The 22,964-nt window shown below is 35.3% G+C and overlaps 1 protein-coding gene across 1 annotated transcript in view; it reads left to right on the top strand.

Moving 5' to 3' along the window:
* Window positions 1-22,964, top strand: part of GCFC2 (GC-rich sequence DNA-binding factor 2) — a 72,527-nt gene that overhangs the window by 26,196 nt on the left and 23,367 nt on the right. The window contains exons 2-9 of the mRNA XM_019634445.1: window positions 2,041-2,166; window positions 5,802-6,026; window positions 6,921-7,018; window positions 10,854-10,969; window positions 18,073-18,259; window positions 20,658-20,781; window positions 21,899-21,980; window positions 22,524-22,636. Of these exons, the coding sequence (XP_019489990.1) occupies window positions 2,041-2,166; window positions 5,802-6,026; window positions 6,921-7,018; window positions 10,854-10,969; window positions 18,073-18,259; window positions 20,658-20,781; window positions 21,899-21,980; window positions 22,524-22,636 (1,071 nt within the window). The remainder of the gene's footprint in view (window positions 1-2,040; window positions 2,167-5,801; window positions 6,027-6,920; window positions 7,019-10,853; window positions 10,970-18,072; window positions 18,260-20,657; window positions 20,782-21,898; window positions 21,981-22,523; window positions 22,637-22,964) is intronic.

The raw sequence follows: 22,964 nt of genomic DNA, 5'->3' as shown, positions 1-22,964 counted from the left end.
CAGTGGCTAGTTCCACTTGCAGATTATCACTAAGGTGCTTTTCCTTAAGGCAGCCCAACCATTGCATTTCAGTACGCCCCAGAAGTGCTGTATGCATGCCTACATTTTGTTCCACATATTATTTAAAAAATGCGTACTTGAGGGTCAAGATTTAATCAGATTAATAATTTTTTATTGCTTTATTAAGGGCCATAAGTGAAACTGGCTTTTTTCCCCTGCCAGTGCATGGTGGTGAAGAATACAGTGGTTGCTACTACAGATTGGTATCACTGCCCTGATTCATATTAAGAGGCCTGCAGTTTTATCCACCACTGCTTTTGCTTCATTATGTAAATATCAATAGAGTAAACAGAGCAAAAAAATGTTAACATGATAATGAAAGGAGTTTTGACTTCACAGACCCTCTGAAAGGGTCACAGGGACCTCCAAGGGTTGATGAGCCATGCTCTGAAAACCGCTGATCTGGTGTTAATCCGTTTTGAGAACAGGTAGGAGTTAGCATAAATAGCAGCAACTTAAAAAATGTAAGCTGTAGCTATATTCCTTTACCTTTTAAGTTTTTTTTTGTTTTATTTATTTATTTATTTGGGGACTTGGGGGAGGGGAGCAGTGTTGGGAAATTGGGGAGAGGGACCAGCCAAGTTGATCTTCAGTCTTAGTTATGGAGGGTGCCAGTCGCCATCTGGCTGCCCATCGGCAGCTCGTGGCCTCTAAGTTCAAGGTGCCGTGTTACAATCTTAGTTGCGGGTGGGCATAGCCACCATCCCATGCAGGAGTTGAACCAGCAGCCTTGTTGTTAAGAGCGCACACTCTATCCACTGAGCCATCCGGGCGGCAGCTCAGCTCAAGTTACTGAGTTTAGTTTTAGTTGTGGGTGGGCATAGCCCACCATCGAATAGGCAGTCTTGTTGTTAGGAGCACGTGCTCTCACCAGCTGAGCCATCCTGCCACTTATTGGCAGCTCAGTGGCAGCTCAGTTCGGGCGCAGCGTCACTGGCCCATGTGGGAATCGAACCGGCGGCTCTGTTCCTCAGAGCTCGTGCTCTTAAGCTAACTCTTAAACCAACTGAGTCACTTGGCCGGCCCCCTGTCTTTTAAGTTTTGATCTTCAGACTTTCTTGGACTGTATGTAGGTCTTCTAATTAAGGGAAGTTTTTAAGATAAAGAGTATTATTTATGTAATCATAAGTTGTAAGTTTATTCATAAAAATTACAAATAATTGTGAGCTATGCTTAACAAGTCCTTTCTCGTCAATAACACCATGAATTCCTTTACATTTTGTTCATTCAAATTTTACAACATCCCTGTGGGTATTATCTCTTAATGTTATCTTTGTTTAATAGATTAATTGACAGACTAAGTGTCCTTCCCAAAATCACACAGTGGAAATATTAATAGATACATGATTTGATTTGAGTCTACAGTGCTCATTATAGTTCTTGCTGCCATCCACTGAAACATGACATAATACAAAGAAAGCGTAAATTCAGAGTTGGATGAAATTTGGTTGAAAGCCTTCCTTCTCCATTTACGTTGTGACACTAGACACGTTATTTACTGTCTCCAATCTTGATGAGGACACTAGTCCTCCTCAGTAATAGCATTTACTTTATAGAAATGTGAATATTAAATGAAATAAACCTTGTAAAATACATTTCAGTGTGCCTAACATACTAAGTGTGCATTAAATATGTTTTTCTTTTCTACTTATTCGCGACAACTATTTTTTCTTTTTGCCTTAAATATTCCTTCACTTTTTCTCTAACGTTTCTTTCCCTCTTCTCAGTGCATTCTTTTTTAAAGGACTATTGTACTAGATAAGCACATAGTACAAAGATGGAAAGTCTTTGTACATTTATTAGACCATCCATTGGTTTCAGAAAGAATGGAAGTTGGAGAAAGACCTATATATCTACTTTAAATATGTGGAGTAAAATTAAAACACCATATTGTATATATATGCTATGTATTGCTCAAAATTAATTATTGATTTCAATATTTTGACTCTTTCTTGTTATATTTTTAAAATGTCCTGTTAGAATCCAAAACAGCCGATCTTTCAACAGATGAAGAGAACGGAACACATCATTCCTCAGAAAGTAAGGATGACCAGAATTCATCTCCCGATAGCTCTAGCTCTCTGGAAGAAGAATTTTCATCAATAGGTTGGTAATTTTGTGATTTTGTTTAAAAACTCTAATACAGTATTTCCTATACCAGTGATCTTATTATTGCTAGCACAGCAAACTGTAGTGAAGTATGGGGCAAGTAAGTCATTACTGATGATTGCCAGTGTGCCAAAATTGCTCATTTCCATTACATAACATGCTCACTTTCAGACAGCTTGTAAGAAATAGAGCTAAGATTCAAACCCAGGCAATCTGGTCCAGTGCCTATGTTCTTAACCACTGTACTGTATTGGGTGATTCGTGCCAATATCTGAAGGATAGTAAGAATCTGTCAGTGAGGAAGTTTCAGGTACAGGATGTAACATATATGAAACTCTAGGGAAGATAACATAGCATGTATACACAACTAAAAGTAGTTGTTGGACTGAAAATATTTGATTGGAGTTTAAGAAAGAGGAACAAAAAGCAAGCAAGCAGAGGGACAAATTGGAGTCAGATAATACAGGGCTTGGGAGGAACTACTGAAAATTATATGTTAACTTGATGACATGGCCATTTCTAGAAAAATCAGTCCGGTTCAGGAGTTGGCAAATTACCTCCTGTCCTGTGAGACCTACTTTTGTAAATAAAGTTTTATTAAAACACAGCCATGCTCATTCAATTATGTATTTTCTGTGGATGCTATTGCACTACAATGGCAGGATTGAGGAGTTCACAGAGACTTCATGGCCCACAAAGCCAAAAATATTTATCTGGCCTTTTACTCTAGCTCACGGGTTCATAATTGTGCTGTGGATTCTTTTCAGTCTCTTGAAACCTAAGACCCTTCTGAGAAAATAAAGTAAAATACATAGCTGTATAAAGGAAACAAATGAATCGGAAATATAATTGTCAAAATACATTTTAAAAGACTTATAGTAGTAATTCATTAACTTAATAAATAACAAGAACCAGTAGCTCTTATAATTTTTTTCTTATACAAGTTCCTAAGGTGCAGATATTTAGTGATGAAGCCAATATTAACAATTGAAGCCTAGCAGAGAAGTGAGGTCTTGTGTAGACTCGAGATACAGTACTGTCCAATAGAACTTTCTGTGATGATAAAAATTCTGTATCTTCACTATCCAGTACATTAGCTGCTAGCCACATGTGGCTATAGAGCTCTTGAAATGTGGCTAGTGCAAATAAGGAACTGGATTTTTCATTTTGCTAAATTTAAATAAGTCACGTATGGCTAGTGATTACCAAATTGAACAGTGCTGCTGTAGAAGATGGTGGATTAGACAGCGTCAGTCAGTAGTTGTAAAGTGTTGGCTGCACTGTGCACCTAGGGAGAGAAGGCAGGGTTTGGAAATGTGTGGGGTACTTTGTAATTATCATAGGGACTGAGGTGTTGCTGGCATGTAGTGAGTGCCCTGGAAGCAGCGATGATAAATGTCTTGCAGAGGGCAGAACAGCAGTGAAGAATTGTCCCTCCTCATGGCTGCTTTGAGAAACACTGGTTGAAAGTTGAAAACCTGTCCCGTGAAGAACACTTTGTTTTCTTCTCTTTTCTGGAGGAGAAAAGATGAAAGAGGAATGTGATAAGTTTAAGAACTGGTATGTGGAAGAAGGAGTACACTCATTTTCTGTTGAATGATCCAGTAGAATATCTGTCTTGAGATGTTCACTGTTGTAGAGACTGCCTGTTACTAATGAGGCATGATATATAACCTCTTCTCCTTAGATAGGATGATGCATGTGAAAATTATTTATGAGTTATAAATCTATAAAAACACGTTTTATTATTATAAAGCAGTATGCTTAATGTTGTTAATTAATCCCATGTCTGCCCAACATCTGCTATGTGCGAAACCTTGAGCTAGGTGTTGGATATAGAGAGGTCAGGGTAGCGTACTCTGTTGAATTTTTACTTCTGTTTTGTAGCTTGAGAGGATTACCTTTATGTAGCACAAGTATCTCACTAGTGAGTGTATTCCTTGTGATTAATTAAACCCTACCAAGTCATTTGCAGGTGAACCATTTCCAATTCAAGTATTTCTGTTTCTATATTCATACACTTGACTATTTGAACCAGAGTATATCATCTTAACCCAGCTGCACATTAAAATCCCCTGCTCCACCTCAGACCCTCTGAATCTCTGGGCTGTGAGCCTGGGTACCAGCCTCCCAGGTGATTCTAATGTGTAGCCAGGATCAAGAAATGCCAAATGTAACTTTGTGATGGTTTTGAATTTTAATTCTGCTTTAGGTTATATTAGCTATATCTCTCAGCTTTAAAGACATGTCATGTTGTCTTCAGTCACGTCACAATAAAATCACTAAAATAGACAAGACAAAAATGCAGAACCCTCTCACAGATCCCTACATTGCTTCATAATCAACATTTTTTTGGGGGGGTAGTAATTCAACCAGTTAAGAATCCTGTGCACTGTGATTCCCCCACATACTTTAACATTATCCACAAGGAAAACATGCAGCTGTTAAATGCTTTAGGAGGATGAAGAGACACCTGACCTATATAATTTTTCTGATACTAGTCTGTGAATAACACTAGTCTATAAAAAGCAAATCATTTGATTTGATAGTCGATGTTTTTAATGAGCATATATTGGTTTCTAGTGATTGCCACCTACTGCTTGATAATTAATTCAAGCACTTTTTCTTTTCCTTGGGACTGGTATCAAGTACATTGGTCTGTGATTTCTGCAATCTCTTTTTTTCTTTTTCAAAAATTGGAACATTTCTGCATTTCCAGGCATATCACATTTTTTTCTATGCATATCCTAAAGAATTTAGACCAATTTAGGGAAAGGTTAGAAAATTTTACTTGAGCCTCAGTGACTTAACACCCCTAATTAATATTTTGAAGTGCTTGAAATGGTGAAAATTTCTCTTGCCTTTTTGTTTACCTTAGTGTTTTACTTGACAAACCATTTTTTCGCAGAATGTAAAGATATATTTCATCTTAGATTATGCATGAAGAAACTTGTTTTGAATTGGAAGAATCCATATTAATGAGGTTTATACTGTATAAAATAAAGGAAAAAATAGAACAGGGCTCTATTAAAAGATGTCACACAAATATTTTTCACCTAGTAAATGAACCTATTTCTTTTACACTTTTTAACCTCTCACATTTATTCACAAGTGAATCAGCACAGGACTTTGAAGGCTGACTTGGCTGTGTGCTGTTTCTCACTATATGCCTGGATGCCCAAAGGAGAGGAGTGGAGCGTAGTATAGTGTCCCTCTTACTTTGCGTGTCAGACTGGTCTGTCACCCATGATGCTAGCCTCTACAGTTCTCACTGACTGAGCGATGTCATGCTCAGCTCTCTCCACATCCTACCCTGACAACCTCAGAGCTTCTGGAAATGAGAATTAGCTACTAGCCCTCAACAAAAAGTCAGTAACAGTGTCTAATAAATAAGAGAGTTAAAAGATAAATTACAGTGGTTTCAATATATTTTCTAATCAATAATAGATTTGGTTCTTTAATCCCTATCAAAATAATTTTCTTCCATTACTAATATAGATTTGAAGCCACTTAGTTACATTCATTTCAAAATAGTGAAAAAATTTGAAAAACTGTGTCTTTTTTTCTTTAAATGTGAGGAATATTTATGTCTGTTGATGCTTGGTTTTTAGTGTCCTCTTTGTTTCTTTCAGTAAATATCCCTGATGAAGCTTTTATTCGGGCAGCCCGCAGAAAACGTGAATTAGCTAGGGCCCAAGAGGACTATATTTCTTTGGATGTAAAACATACTGCAACCGTCTCTGGTATAAAGAAAAGCAGTGATGAAGCTCCTGACAGTGAGCCTGATGACCATGAAGAGAGAATACTATTTACCCCAAAGCCTCAAACACTTAGACAAAGAATGGCTGAAGAAACAAGTACATATTTAACTTATTTACAATATATGAATATTAAGGCATCTATATTAGAATATAATATAAAATCTCCATGAAAACTTAATGTGGTGTTTTCATATTCTAAAGGGTGTTCAAGTTGGTTTTTATTCCAATTTGGTCAGTGACATGGCCTCTGAAACATGTCTATATCAAATATTATCAAAGAGCATATAAAATAATGTTTACTGTTTGATTTCCACTTGATCTTTTTGACAGGTTAAAAAAAATTTATAGTCTTTTGATATTGAAAACTTTCATTGTTACTTATTACATAAAGTTTTTTTTTAACGTGGAAGTGTCTACAGAGATTTTAGGTATCATGTATAAATCTTCCCTGTTATAATTATTTTCTTAACCAATAATCTTTAGTTCTCAAAGAATAATTTTCACATTGCTCATTTATAAATAATAATATGTTTACCAAAAGTTTTGTCATTTCAAGTAGTATTTCAGAATGAGACTTGGTTTTGTATAACCCAGAAATTATTGTTAAATATTTAGATTCTCAGGTATAATTGAGAAACTCTGATAAGGAAAACCAAATGTTTCATCTTTTCCAAGCATTTTTCATTAGTCTATAGTGTTTTGAATGGGATAGTTTGGTGATGAACGCAGTTTCTCGAATCAGATTGCTGGATTCAAGTCCCAGCTTCAACACAGTCCTCAGACAAGTTAACCTTCTAATATCTGAGTTTCCTAATTTATAAAATGAGGGTGATAATATTGTCTTCTTCCCAGAATTATTGTGAAGAATAAGTTGACATATGTAAAGGTCTGCTAAGCCAGAACAATATAAGCCTCCCCAAAAATGTTAGCTGCTACTATTAGAATGGAAAAAATACTGAATGTTTATACATGAACTTTTTTTTACCCTAGCAACTAGAAATGAAGACACAAGTGACGAAAGCCAGGAAGATGAAAATCAAGATATTTGGGAACAGCAGCAAATGAGGAAAGCAGTTAAAATCACAGAGGTAATAATTTTTTATACCATGTGTATTTGTTTCCTGTGACTCTGTAACAAATTACCACAAACTTGATGGCTTAAAAGAAGAGCCATTTATTCTCACAGTTGTGGAGGCTAGAAGTATGAAATGAGAGTGTTGGCTGGGCTGTGCTCCCTCTGAAACCTCGAGGGGAGAATCCTTGTTTGCCTTTTCCAAGTTCTGATCACTCCCAGTGTTCCTTGCTTTGTGACTGCATTACTCCTCTGACTCCATCACATGGCCTTCTCTGTGCCTCTCCTCTGTGTCTCTCATCAGGACACTTGTTGCTGAATGTAGGGTCCACTTGGATAATCCAGGATGATCTCATCTTGAGATACTTCACTTAATTACAATTACCAATGCCCTTTTCCCAAATAAGGTCATGCTTGCAAATTCCAGGGATTAGAACATAGGCATATCTTTTGGGAGGCCACCACAGTAACTAGGTTATAAACACCTTCCACGTATTATAAACCACTTGAGGACCATATCTTTTTTGTCTTTAATGGAACAGTAGCTGACAGTATATATTGTATGGTAAGTATAAATGTGAAGTTTAAAACAAAACTCAGGAACAAAAAGAATATTGTACTTGGGATCAAAAGTCCTGGATTTGGGTTCTGGCACTATCACTAAAACATATGCTCCATGAGGGTAAGAATTATTAACTGTTTTGTTCAGTGGTATATCCCACAGTGCCTCACATTGTGAGTGCGCCACAAATATTTGTATGCCTTAGAACAAATCATTTAATTTTTGTATATCTCAATTTTCTCATCATTAAAATGCGAATGATAATGTTACCTACTTGAGTAGGCTGCAGTGCTCAAAATTATAATGATCCTAAATCAAAGTGCTTATAAATTATTTAATAGTATACATACAGATCTAAGGCTTCATTGAATCTTTTTAATAAGAATGCGTTGAAAGAATATTTGTTCTTTTAAGTAAGAAAGTATCGTATAATCTCCATGTTATTAAAACTAAAAAACTAAAGGTAGGCCTTTGGTTGTAATTTAAAACTCTGACCAGAAAAATGAATCGTGACTATATTTATGACTATAGCAGGCTTAGATTGCACCCACCCCCTTTTAGTAAAATCAGTAGAGCAACAGCATTAAAAAAAAAAAATACTTTGAGAAAAAATATGCCACAGTTCTTACTCTAACTGCTCAAGTTTGTGTAATTACTTTTTATTTGAAGTATTGGTTTAATTGCAGTCATAGTTCTCAAAGCATATGTCAGAAGTTCCCAAACTTTTCCATACATGGAGCCCTTAGTGTCCCTATAATTTTATCATGGAGCCCGTAGGCCAAAAGAAGTTACCAAACAATTCCATTTATTTAGTAGTTAGGCCCAAAGAATTTAATAAGATTTATGTCCTGATGACTTAGTAGCCATTTGGAAAAAATAATACAGATAAATTGAAGAGAAAGACTTTCATTTTTAAGCAACTATAGCTACTTAATAATGGGATGTGTGTACCTGTTGGATGCTGCATGAACTCTCAGACACTGGAATCAGATTGGAGGCTACCATCATCATCTCTTGTTCCACACTGAATTTCAGTCATTACTTGCTTTTTATCATAGCGTCTGCCAAAAACCCAGCTTCACTAATAAGACTTCATGAAAAGAAATGTAGCACAATCTAATGTTGCAACTGTGAGCTAATTATAATTAGGACTAGTAGTAGTCCAACAAATGTTGAGTATTGTTGTGTTTCCCTACAAAATTTAAAATATCTCATACCACCCTTTTGAGTTCACTGGGAAGCCTTGGCACAGTTTGGGACAATATGCATTTGGGACAGTATCCACAATATGCATACAATTTTGAATCCTGATTTCTTTGCTTGACATGTTATAAATATTTTCCCATTTCTACATAGTTATAATAGTAACTAATTTAAAAGTGGCATAATAATTATTGGAGTCAATGAATCATGATTTTCTTAGCCATTCTTCCTTTTGGTAAACATGTTCGGTTATTTGGAATCTGAATTTTTTTTCTTCTTAAGAATTGGTAAATGCTTGTTTACCTTTTTGTTCCCTTCCTTTTTTTTCTTTCTTTTATTCAAATGTGTGTTTTGAACTATTCTCTTAGAATGACGGCCAAGAGTGGTATTACTAATAAAGGAGATGAACATTTTTATGGCACTTACTAAATATTTCTCTGTTGCTTTCTAAAGAAAATTTAGATCAACCTGTAATGCTACCAGTATTATGGGAATGTTTCACCACAATCTTACCAGCTTTAAGTACGAATTTAGTCGGAATCTCAAGTTTAAATGGAATCTCAAACTGTTTGATTTGCATTTTTATTACTAATGTGGGTGCATTTACTGTTTCCTTTATTGAAGATTTGCCACATGCCACTGTACTTTTCTGTGACTGCTGTACCAAGTTACCACAAACTTGGTGGCTTAAAACAACAGCAATTTTTTTTCTCACACTTCCGGAGGCCAGAAGTCCAAAGCCAAGGTGCTAGTAGGGCTACACCTTCTAAAAGCACTCGAGGATGACCCATTCCTTGACTCTCTTAGCTTCTGGCGGCTCTTGGCATTGTTTGCCTTTTAGCTACATCTGTCTCTACTCCATCTTTGTATCATCTCCTTTTCTTGCATCCCAGAACTTCCTCTCCCTCTCTCTTATGTGGGTATGTATACTCACACTTAGGGCCCTTGTAGATAATTCGGGATCATCTCCTCCTCTCCAAATCCTTAACTTAATCACATCTTTTGCCATATAAGGTAGTAGTCACAGGTTTGGGAGATTAGGACATGCACATATCTTTTTGACATCACCATTCATCCTCTACAGCCTCTTAACAGTGATAAGCACTAGAATATACAATCTTTGCAGAGGAGAGACAGCTAAACAAAATGATTATAGTGAAGTTTTATAGTTCCTATTACAGAACTGTGTACAGGGTCCTGAGATGGTACAAAAGAGCAAATGAGTGGTGAGTTTTATAGTTTGGAAGGTGAATGGGGAGGTTTAGAAAAGCCTCAACAGAAATGGTCGTATTTGAATGGGTCTTTGAAAGATGTTTATGAGGTAAGGAAGCTGAGAGAAAATAAGATATCAGAAGTAAAGACATAAGATTTGAAATAGTCCGATTAGTTTAGGGATTTGCAGGTATGATTGGAGCTCGATGGAATTGATAGGAGAAATGATGGTGCCTCATGGAAAATATAAAAGGGGTAGTTAAGCTAATGAGTTGGCTAATTACCTGGTCTACCTCTTCACATGTCCTTGCCTAAAGCAGGTTCTTTAGGACGTTTTTAACATTCTAAGCATTGTGGTGATGAGCTGTGATTAGCCAGAGATAGTAATATGAAGTATACCATGTTCTACAAAATGTATTAGTTAGGAATGCGTTCCTCTGCAAGTAACAGAAAACACAAATAATAGTAGCTTAAACGAAATTTAAAAGCTTTACCTAGAAACCCATCAGCAGACTTCCATTTAGTTTTTTTTGACTGTCTAGTGGAGTTAGTCAACTAGTAGGTGGCAGCTTCTATCACGGGAAACAGGTGGTTAGTTTTCTGAGAGTACATTAGATCATAAATAAAACTAGTTTTTAAAAACACTAAGAACTGAGCTTTGTGAAAAATAAGATTTTTTAAATTTGCCTTGCATGTGAATTTAAAGTTATATATTTTAAAACAGAATTTGAAAAACATTGTAACTATGAAAAATGTCAATGGCATGGAATTTTGAGCTGGTGAGATCTTGGTGTATCCAATTTGCTTTTATGCTATTAATAGTTGTAAGATTAATGAATGTTGAAAACAATACAAATTTTCATATTATTTTTAGGGACGAAACATAGATCTTTCCCATGGTAGTGAATCTCAAACAATGAAGAAGTTTGATACTTCCATTTCATTTCCACCAGTAAATTTAGAAATTATAAAGAAGCAATTAAATACTAGGTAAGTAATATTCATTTTTAAATTTACATTTGTCTTAGACAATAGTAAAAAAATTAGCACTATATAGATAAAATATTTTTTAATTATTAAATATAAATATAAACAGATTTATAGGAAAAGTCACCTGTGTTACCTTTTTTGTATAATAGGTATATATTACATGGTTAAAATCAATAAGTATAGAATTCTGCTCTTTTTTTACTTAATGTTTTTATAAGTATCTGCATTGTTAAATAGCCTTTAATTTTAAAAAATAATATGTTGGGAGTGATGGCAGCAAGACGTCAGAATATGAAGCCCTAGACCTTATTCCCCCAAAGAGATACCAATTTAGCAACAATATGTTTTTAAAAGCCTTTATTAGAACTCTATAAACGAGTTCAGAAGTCACAGTACCCTAGGCAAGCTCAAAGTCAAGAATATCCACGTTGTAATGGGTAAGAAAAACCATTTCATTTCAACTGCATCAGCCTCTCCCACAAGCCAGCACTGCTTGTAATAGAGAGAAAAGGCCCAACTCATGGCTGTTCCATTGGAAAGGGAAAAGAAGAGTGGAACAGACATCCAACATTCTTGCTTTTGGGGGGTACTGCCCAAGGGACTAATTTCTGCCCCATTTATCTTGGATGCCTGGAGCCTGCAGATAACAAAGGAGAGCTCAGTGGCTTGTTGTAGAGCGAGAAAGGCTGCAGTACTATAGATAAACACCAGAGGGAGCAAAACACTACAGACTCTCCTGAAAGAGAAACCCACAAACCTCTCTAGTTGGGAAATTTCAGGTAGAAGCCCAGAGATGATGCGTCTCAAAAGGTTTGAGAAGATATTCATCCTCCCACCCCTGGAGAACCTCTAGCCAGTTGAAGTTACTCCCCTGTATGAAGTTATTTCCCATAAGTGTATTTTCAAATACACAAAACACAGCAAAAAAATAACCAAACACATGAATAAACAGGGAAACATGGCCCAATCAAAGGAACAATCTTCAGAACTAATCCTAAAAAAACAAATCTATGAGTTACCTGACAAAGAATTCAGAATAATCCTCCTAAGCTCAGTGTATTACAAGAGAACACAGAGAAGTAGATGAAATCAGGGAAACAATATATGAACAAAGACTATCAACAAAGAGATAGAAACTATAGAAGAGAACCAGAGATTCTGGAGTTGAAGAATACAGTAACTGAACTGAAAAACTCACTGGATGGGATCAACAGCAGACTTAATCAAGCAGAACAAAGAAGCAGTGACCTCAGAGACTGATCATTTGAAATTGTCAAGTCAAAGGAACATAAAAAAATGAAGAAAAGTGAAGAAAGTCTACGGGATTTAAGGACACCATCAGCATACACATTATGGGAGTCCAAGGAAAAGAGAGGCAGAATGGAGCAGAGAGCCTATGTCAAGATATAATGACCAGAAACTTAACAACCTGAGCAAGGAAGTGAACATCCAATTTCAGGAAGCTCAAAGGACTCCAATGAGATGAACCCAAAGACCTTTAACACTGAGATACATTATAATCAAACTTTCTAAAGGCAAACAATTTTGAAAGCCTCAAGACAAAAGCACCTCATCACCTACAAGGGAGCCCCATAAGATCACCAGCAGATTTCTCAACAGAAACATTATAGGCCAGAAGGGAGTAGGATGATGTATTCAAAGTTCTGAAACCAAGAAACTGCCAACAAATACTACATCAACAAAACTGTTCTTCAAATATGAAGGAGAAATAAGACCTTCTCTGATAAACAAAAGCTGAGGAAGTTCATCACCACTAGACCTGCCTTAGAAAAATTGCTAACAGAAGTCCTTCAAGTTGAAATGAAAGGACAGTACCACAGAGCATACAAAAGTATAAAGTTCTCTGGTAACGGTAAATGTTGGGTTGTCAGAAAAGTCATGATGTGTTTTTGCAACGAAAAGCATAGAAAAAATACGCCATGACTTTTCTGACAACCCAATATATAGACAAATACAGAATTCTGTAGTACTATAAGGGTGGTGTGAAAATATCGTTTAATTCAGATAAAGAATTTAAAAGATAAAAGCATAAAAAATAAATATAACACTGTGTTAATGGATATAAAATTTAAATATGTAATGTGGGACATGAATAATAATAAGTAGAGGGGGAGATGTAAAGGAGCAGTTTTTATATATAATTGATCGGTTTCCTAGATTACTAGAACTATAACATGTTTTTGTAATCCCCATGGTAAACAAGAAGAAAATACTTATAAGATATATACAAAAGAAAATGAGAAAAAACTCCAGAGCATACTAATACAAAAACAAAAACTCTACAAAACCCAAGTTAGCAAGACAAAGAGGGACAAAATAACTACAAAATAGATGTAAAACAATTTATAAAATGGCAATAGTAAGTTCTTCCGTATCAGTAATTAAATATAAATGGATTAAATTCTACAATCAAAAGACTTAGTGGCTGAATGGATTTGTTTTTTAAAAAAGATCTCATTTGCTTACATTAAAGAAGATCTCATATCAATAACCTAACTTTACATCTCAATAAACTAGAAGAAAAGGGACAAACTAAGTCTAAAGTTAACAGAAAGAAGGAATAAAGATTAGAGCAGAAATAAACAGAATAGAAAACAACTGACAAAAATCAACAAAACTAAGATTTTTAAAATCAATAAATTGACAAGCTCTTAGCTAGGGTAAGGCAGTAGGCTCAAATAACAAAAATTCGTAAGAAAGAGGAAACATTACAACTGCTGCCACAGAAATAAGGATCGGCAGAGACTACTATGAAAAACCAACAAACTAGATAACCAGGAAGAAGTTGATAAATTTCTAGAAATACAACCTACCAAGACTGATTCACTAAGAAATAAAAAATTTGAACAAACCTGTTATTACTAAGGAGATTGAATTAATAATCAAAAACCTACCAACAAAGGAAGCCCAGGACCAGATGGCCTCACTGGAGAATTCTACCAAACTTTTAAAGATGAATAAACACCATTCCTTCTCAAACCCTTCCCCAAAACCGAGGAGAATACTTCCAATCTCATTCTATGAGATAGGCATTACCCTGACCCTAGAATCCCAGACAAAGATACTACAAGAAAAGAAAATTATAGGCCATGAATATTGATGAATATTGATGCAAACATCCTCAGCAAAATACTAGCAAACCTAATTCAACACATTAAAAGGATTATACACTGTGACCAAGTGGGATTTATTCCTGGAATACAAGGATGATTCATATAAAAATCAATCTGTGATTCATGAACAAAATGAAGGACAAAAATCACATGATGATCTCAATGCGGAAAAAGCATTTGACAAAATTCAACACCCTTTAGTGATAAAAAATACTCAGCAAACTAGGAGTAGAAAGAAATAACCTGAACATAATAAAGGTTATATATGAGAAGCCAACAGCTAACACATACTTAGTGGTGAAAACTGAAAGTTTTCCGTTATCAGAAACAAGGCAAGGATGCCTCCCCTTGCCATTTTTATTCAACAGAGTATTGAAAGTCCTAGCCAGAGAATTCAGACAAGAAAAAAAATGCAAGGCATCAAAATATGAAAGGAAAATATAATCTCTGTTCACAGATGATGTGATCTTATATGTAGGAAACCGTAGAGACTACACACACAAAGACGAAAGAGGTAATTATAGAGCTAATAAAGTCAGCAGAATTTGCAGGATACAAAATCATCACACAAAAGTCAGTTTTATGCACTAAAAATTAAAAATCCAAAAAATATATTAAAACATTCTCATTTAGAATAGCATCAAAAAGAATAAAACTTAGAAATAAACTTAACAAGGAGGTGAAAGATTTGTATACTGAAAACTACAAAACATTGCTGAAAGAAATGGAAAACATACATAAATAGGGCTGTCTGAGTGGCTCGTTGGTTAAGAGTTGGCTTGGGAGTGCGAGCTCTGAGCAGTAGGGCCCCAGTTCAGATCCCACATGGGCCAGTGACACTGCGCCCTCTACAGCTAAGATGGTGAACAACAGCTCCAACTGGAGCTGGGCTGCCATCAGTCACCGGTGATGGTGTAGGCTGCAGTGGGCTGCCATAAGCTACTGTGAGTGGCCGGTAGCCAGCGTGAGCGGCTGGCAGCCAGCGAGAGCTGCCTTGAGCCGCCGTGAGTGGCCGTCCAGTGGCTGGCGACCAATCCGCCTCACTCAGGAAGAATGCAATGATCACAATACCAACATGGGCCAGTGAAGCGACGTACTCCATAACTAGACTGAAGCACAAATGGACAGCAACTTATCTGTTCCCCTTCCCCAGTTCCCCAACACTGTTCCCTCCCCCAGTTTCCCAATAAAGTCTTTAAAAAAAAAGAAAAGAAAGAAAACATACATAAATATCCAATGTTTATAGCTTAGAAGACAATATTGTTGAAATGTCCATATTACCCAAAGCAGTCTGTGGATGTAATGAATTCCCTACCAAAATCTTTGTGGCATTTTTTGCAGAAATAGAAAAAAAAGTTTTTTAATTTATATGGAATCTCAAAGGACCCAAGCCTGTTTTGGCTTGAATAACCAAAACAATTTGAAAAAGAAAAGCACAGGCAACAAAAGCAAAAATAGACAAGTGGGACTACAAACTAAAAAGCTTCTACCCCTCAAAGGAAGAAATCAACAGAGTGAAAAGGCAACCTACGGAATGGGAGAAAATATGTGTAAACAATGTATCTGACAAGAAGTTAATATATAAAATATATAATGAACTCATACAACTCAACAACAAAACAAGCCATCTGAAAAATGGGCAAAGGACTTAAATGGACATTTCTCAAAGAAGACGTGCTAGTAGCCAACAAACATGAAAAGATGGCTTAGCATCACTACTCAGGAAAATACAAATCAGAACCATAATGAGCTACCACCTCATACCCATCAGGATGACCACTGTGAAAAAACAAAATTAAAAAGAGTAGATTAAGAGCTTGCTCAAGAGTGCGAGCTCTGAGCAACAGGGTCACCAGTTCGATTCCCAGCCCAAGCTGAGCTGCCAACAGGTGGCAGGGTGGCTCAGCTAAAAAAAAAAAAGAGTAGAGAAAAGGGAACCCATTGTTGGTGGGAATGTAAAATGGTACAGCTGCTATGGAAAAGAGTATGGAAATTTCTCAAAAAACTTAAAATAGAACTACCATATGATCTAGCAATCCCACTTTTGGGTATATAGTGACAAGAATTGAAAACAATTGAAGAGAGATTTGTACAACCATGTTCATTGGAACCATTAGTTGCAGTAACTTAGAGGTAGCAACCTAATGTTCATCAACAGTTGAATAAAGAAAAGATGGTATTTACATACAATGGAATATTATTAGCCTGAAGAAGGAAACTCTGTCATGTGCTACAACATGGATAAACCTTGAGGATTAAATGAAATAAGCCAGTCACAAAGAGATAAATACTACATGATTCCACTTAGATGAGGTATCTAAAGTAGTTAAATGCTTAGAAACAAAGTCAAATAGTGTGGTTGCAGGGGTAAGAGGATGTGGGGAGAAAGGAAAAGAGCTAAAATTGCAGCAATTGCAATTGTTGATCAGTGAGTGTAGAGTTTCAGTTCTGCAAGATGAGAAAGTTCTGGAGATTTGTTACACAATAATGTGCATATAGTTAATACTGCTGTACTGTACTTAAAATCGTTAAGGTGGTAAATTCTGTTAAATGTTCTTAATTACAACAAAAAAATAATAAGCATAGTAGTAACATTTGTCTATCTATGTAGTTGACATAATTATTTGTTGGACATTTTGACTTCTAAATTTTCTATATTTTAGATAATGCTACAGGTAATGAACATTTCTGTAGGCCATTTAATCTGTTATATTATTTCTTAAAATAAATTTCCAGGGAAAATTGACCTTGGCAAAAGTTACACATATTTTTATGGCTCTTGATACAGATTACCTTTCTGAAGCACAGCTAACCTTTATTTTACTGCTATTAATAGCAACCTTTTTAAATAATATTAATCTCAATATAAATGATGTTTTTGCCAAAATATAAAGCAAACCCTGTGATAGGTTGTTTTAAATATATTTTCTGTTTTACTAAGGATCTAGTATACATCTTTAGATGTATGAAAGAATAAATATGATGGTAAGAGTCTAATTAGTTCTTATAATATTTGATACAAGAGAGAGTTTCTTCTGCCAGAGCAAGTATTTTTCAAGAACATTTTCATTACCTTTTTTTATACCTGGGAATAGGTTCAAAATTTTCTTCCCCTGTATCTTTTGTATAAATCAGCTTTAAAGTAGCTTCATACCTTTATCATACTGCAGCCAAAATGTCTTGGTCATAATTGTTCAATTAAATGGCTTGACTTAGAAAAGGGCATTTTGTAGCATTTTATAGTGAAATAAATATATGAAAATCTTCATCTGTACTAGTTTTTAAATATTAGGTTACTGCTGTATTCTAGGGGGTAGACAGACTACCAGCCCACTGCCTGTTTTTGTAAATAAAGTTTTACTAGAACACAGCCATGCTTATGCATTTATGTATTGTCTATGGCTGCTTTCTTTGCTATAGCACTGAATTGAGTTGTTGGAACAGCAACCATCTAGCCTCCAAAGCTTAAAATATTTACTATCTGCACCTTTACAGAAAAAGTTTTCTGACATCTGTTCTACATCATTCTTTTTTCAGTAGTGATGTTAAATGATGAGATTGCCTTGATTCAAGATTATTTTTGTGACAATTTCACTATTTACTGTCCTTTTGATATTCCTTCTTTACTTGAAAGAGCTAGAATTAACAGCTGTTGCATCTAGTATTGCATATAACTCAGCATTTATGCACAAGGGAAAGGTAGGAAAGGACTAAAACTACCCCATGATTAGCGTGAGCACCTGAAAACCTCTGAGTGTCCTTTCCTACCTTTCCCTTTGAGACCTCTTTCATTGTGATGCTCTCCTTTGCACAGCAAGTCTCAGAAGCCCAGGCTTATGTGATTGTCAGCTTCCTTGGTGGTCTCTCTAAGGTAACGTTGAGAAATCTTTTATCATACTGTTACATACTATAGTAGAAGTAAAAGTTTGAAAAATAAATCAATTTTTATTTTTTATTTTATTTAAATAGATTAACATTATTACAGGATACTCACCGTTCACACCTAAGGGAATATGAAAAATATATACAAGATGTTAAGAGCTCGAAGAGTACCATCCAGAACCTAGAGAATTCATCAAATCAAGCCCTAAATTTTAAATTCTACAAAAGCATGAAAATTTATGTGGAAAATTTAACTGACTGTCTTAATGAAAAGGTACATGGCAATGAATATTTACACTTCCTTTTTATGCATAAATTCCTTACCATGTGATTTACGAAAAGCCTAAACCTTATAACTACCGTATTTCCCTATGTATAAGACACACCCTTTTTCAAAAACTTTGGGGTGTAAAAACTGGGTGTGTCTTACACAGTGGTTGTAGATTTCAAATGCCATAGATGGAACTGAGGATGAGGCAATATATGAAGACAGTGATTCGTCATCAGACACAGATGAGGACAAGCTAGTGGTTGAGAGTTTTGACAGTGATGAGGAGTTGTATGAATTTTATGATTAATAAAACTTGACTTCAATAACTTTATGTAATACAGTTTTTTTCAAATTTCGGGCCCCAAAATTAAGGTGTGTCTCATACATGGGAACATCTTATACATGGGGAAATACGATAAATACTTTCAAATAGTGGTTTTCCTATATGTTTTTGATACATTGTGATATTAAGCATTCCCCTAATGTTGGCTAGTTAAGGTATTAGAAAGTTTTGTATATAAATTTTTGTGTTAAAATTTCATCTGTTTAAGAAAAATTCCTAGAAGGTGAATTATTAAGTCAAAAGCTCTAAATATTTTTAAGCCTTATGAAACATTGCTAAACTATCCTCCAGAAAGATTTTCTTATTTTTAGTTTACTACATTAAAAATAGTTTTTGTGGGGGCTGGCCGAGTGGCTTAATTGGTTGAACGCAAGCTCTGAGCATCAGGGTCACTGGTTGGATTCCCACATGGGCTAGTGAGCTGCGCCTGAGCTGAGCTGCCAAAAGGTGGCAGAATGCCTCAGCTGGTGAGAGCACGTGCTCCTAACAACAAGGTTGCCAGTTTGAATCTCGCATGGGTTGGTGGGCTGTGCCCACCTGCAACTAAGATTGAATGCCGCACCTTGAGCTGAGTGGCCACGAGCTGCTGACAGGCGGCCAGATGGTGACTGGACTTCGAGCTGAACTAGCTGTACCCTCCACAACTAAAATGAAGGACAACAACTTGGTTGTTCGCTTTCCCCAATTCCCCAATAAAACCTTTAAAAAAAAAAATTTTTTTTTTAATTAAAAGAAATAAAATAAAAAGTTTTCATTTTTATATATTTTGATCTCAGGCAAACCTTTTGCTTTATTAACACATGTATTTTTTCTCAGGAATTATTTGTCTCCTTTGCCGTGTTATTTTTTTGATTCACAGTGGGAATTTTTTTTTCTTTTTTTTTTTTTCCATACATTATGAACAATTCTTTATTGCTTAAAATTTTTAATGATTTATCCTATTTGATGTAGATCAACTTTCCAGCTTGTTTTGTCTTTGGGTTTTGTTTGCAGTGGTTTTTTGATATCCAGATGTCTTGAAATCTTTGTGTTAATCAGATTTATGAATCATTTTTTTCCTCTTTATGGTTTCTGTTTTTGTTTTCCACATACTAAGTTTTGTTTACACATACTTGGACTCTTGTCTCTTTTTTAACCATTTTTAATCATGTGTATTCTACTTTTTGTATTACTTTTTATTTACTATTGTTGACTGTCTTTTTTCTTTTTTTAAATTTTTTTTATTGTGGAAGAGCCATGATATTGGTTACACATCGCTTTCATGCTACAATGGCATAGTTAACTCCTTTAGGGAGGGCACAGCTCGCAGTGGCCTATGCAGGTATCGAACTGGCAACCTTGGTGTTCTCAGCACCACGCTCTAACCGAGCTAACTGGTTACCCCAAAGTTGACTGTCTTTTAATATCACTAGGTAGTACTTCCTGAAGTATTAATTACAGTGTAACTTTCTTCATTCATCCTTGAGGGATTACACTGTTAGTCTTCTCAGTTTACACATTGATGTAGCTCTAGCAGCAGCTATGGAACATCACTGGAGTGGGGGAAGTGACCCAAGAATGTAAGAATGCCAATTTCAATTGCACTCAGTTCCACGTCATAGTTTTCTTCTCTGTCTAGTTAGGTCTCTTCCGTTCTCCCTTTTTTATATTTTTATCAGTTTCCTCAGTGCTCGCCCACAATCTGACCACTCAGCCTATAAAAACTGGCTGCACCCATCATTTCCTCCTCATCTTCTATCTCAAATGAAGAAGAATCCTTCGTATCTGTCCACTCTTACCCATGTTCCTGACTCCAGCCCATTTGGTTTCATTGTTTATATTTATAGCTGTTTTAGTACAGTAAGTTGATAGGTTGATTTTCCTGGTTTTATTAATATTAAAAGTATTGGCAGCTAGGTCTGTTCCTCACAGTTTTTTAACTGACAATGATAATGAATAAGATAATGAATATGTTCCTTTATATGAGCATTGAACATATACATATGCTAATACATAAATATAACATTTTATTATTCAGTATTAATGACCCAAAAAATGTTACTTATATGTGTATTGCAGATTATCAGCATCCAAGAAATAGAATCATCCATGCATGCACTCCTTTTAAAACAAGCCATGACCTTTTTGAAACGCAGGCAAGATGAATTAAAACATGAATCAACGTATTTACAACAGTTATCACGTTAGTGTTTTTCATGTTCAATATGATTTATTCATTTAGCTAAATTATTAGCTGAAGAATAAAAATATTTTTATTCCTGTATAAAAAATGCTTTCTGTGTATTGTCCCACTGGTCTTTCACCCACCCCCTTCCAACAAAACCCCCAAAACATTTAGAATTAGAGCTTCAAAATGTCTTAAATTATGTCTAAGACTAAAAAATAAATATTGTAAGAGCTCGCTCAAGAGTGTGAGCTCTGAGCAACAGCGGTTCGAGTCCGGCCCAAGCTGAGCTGCTGCTGAGCTGCCAACAGGTGGCAGGATGGCTCAGCTAAAAAAATAAAATAAAATATTATAATTCCGAATGACTTAGTATTTGAGACAATACATTTATATGGCCTTTTAATGACTGTTTTTAGATGAGTTGACATAAATCTATATAGACTTTATCAGAAATCTAACTTTATAAAGTTTTCACGGCCCTTCCACAGATTGGTTGTGGAGGTTAAAGAAATTTTGATTGGCTTCAGTATAGAATTATCTGTAAGATTTCATTACATAAAATGAGGATGCTACCTTTTAGTTCTCAGTCTAGTTTTGTATTTTCAGAGATGTCTTCCTTTAATTAAGGTGCCGTCGGGGGATAGTGACCGTAAGCAAGCAGCAGATTATAGCAAAAGCAAAATGACTTTCAAACATATGACGTTTAGTTGGTCATGCATTATGGCACATACTAAAATAGGAAATAATGTGAATGGCATATTGATAATGCAAATATTTCTAGCATTTGGCTTTAGGGACGGAAAAAACTAGTGAAAACTGCTAAAAAAGAATATGAAGGGGAAAAAACTTTATAGGAGAATTTTATTACTCTTCTAAAATGCTCAACTATATTCCCCAGCCAGAGTACATTTTCTTAGGCTTGCAAACTCAGTGCTTATTAATACCATGATGGAAGTTAACCTTGCAATTTCATTGCATGATGAAATATGGAATTTAAGCATATTGTATGTGTGTTGATGTCTGTGTGTGTGTGTGTGTGTGTGTGTGTGTGTGTGGTGTGTGTGTGTGTGTATATGTATACCCAAGATATAATTTTTATTTTCAAAGTGTTTTACTTTATTTCTTTTGGGAACAGGCAAAGCTGAGACATCAACAAATGGAAGCTTGGCTATAGATGAAAAAACTCAATGGATTTTAGAAGAGATTGAATCTCGAAGGTAGCTATATAAAGTGAAGACTTAAAAGTGTCATTGAGCAAGTATTTTTCAGTACTTACATATAATTAACCATATGGTATAATGTAACCATTACCTAACAGATTAATTTGTGAGAATGATATAAAACCAAAATTTAGTTAAGCATTCTTAACTAAATTTATTTAAACCCTCAGCCCACGATTTAAAGACACACTGGTGTATTTGAATCAGTCAGAAGGAATGGGTAAAATGGCATTTATCAGGCTGGGAATTGCTGCTAAGTAGAAGCCAGTCCTAATAATATCGTTGCCCACTCATCAAAATCTGGGTAGCCTATGGGAATGTCCTAAATGGCAATGTGTTATAAGAAAAAAAGGGAAAACCACCAATTCAGATTAATGAAGTTAAAATGTCAAAAATATGAACATAAAATTGTGTGCTAATATGATGCTATATTTCTGAGCATTTTAAATAAACTGTGACTTCTACTTTTTGTTTTAAAGCATTTACTTTCATCACGCACTACTTGTTTTTAATTGATTTTTGGTTTATTGCAAAATACAGGGCACGAAGAAGACAAGCAAGGGAGCTTTCTGGGAATTGTGATCATCAGGAAGGGACATCTAGTGATGATGAACTATCTTCATCAGACACGACTGACTTCCAAAAAAGCCAAGGTTAATCATCAAATTTCTAATGTGTCTTGATTTGAAACATTGAAATGGTGGGAAATGCTTTGCAGTGATTGACCTTAAATACATAAGCTGTATAAAATAGTTGGGAAAATTCAGGAAAAAAGGAATACATTTTTTTAATCTTCTTTAATACTTTTCCTTCCTCTGAAAAAATGGGATAAAATTGAGGAGCATTGTGAGTATTATTGTCATCTTTATAGTTTTTTTTCCTCAGCCTTTCTCATCTGTTACAAAGGAACCATGAACATTTTTGGTTTCATTTCTCCACTACATACTTTCTGTATTGTCATTTTTTATTTAAAATAATTGA

This window comes from Hipposideros armiger, unplaced genomic scaffold (genome assembly GCF_001890085.2).
Source record: "Hipposideros armiger isolate ML-2016 unplaced genomic scaffold, ASM189008v1 scaffold_1669, whole genome shotgun sequence".
NCBI lineage: Eukaryota > Metazoa > Chordata > Mammalia > Chiroptera > Hipposideridae > Hipposideros > Hipposideros armiger.
This window is presented reverse-complemented; position numbering and strand designations above follow the sequence as displayed.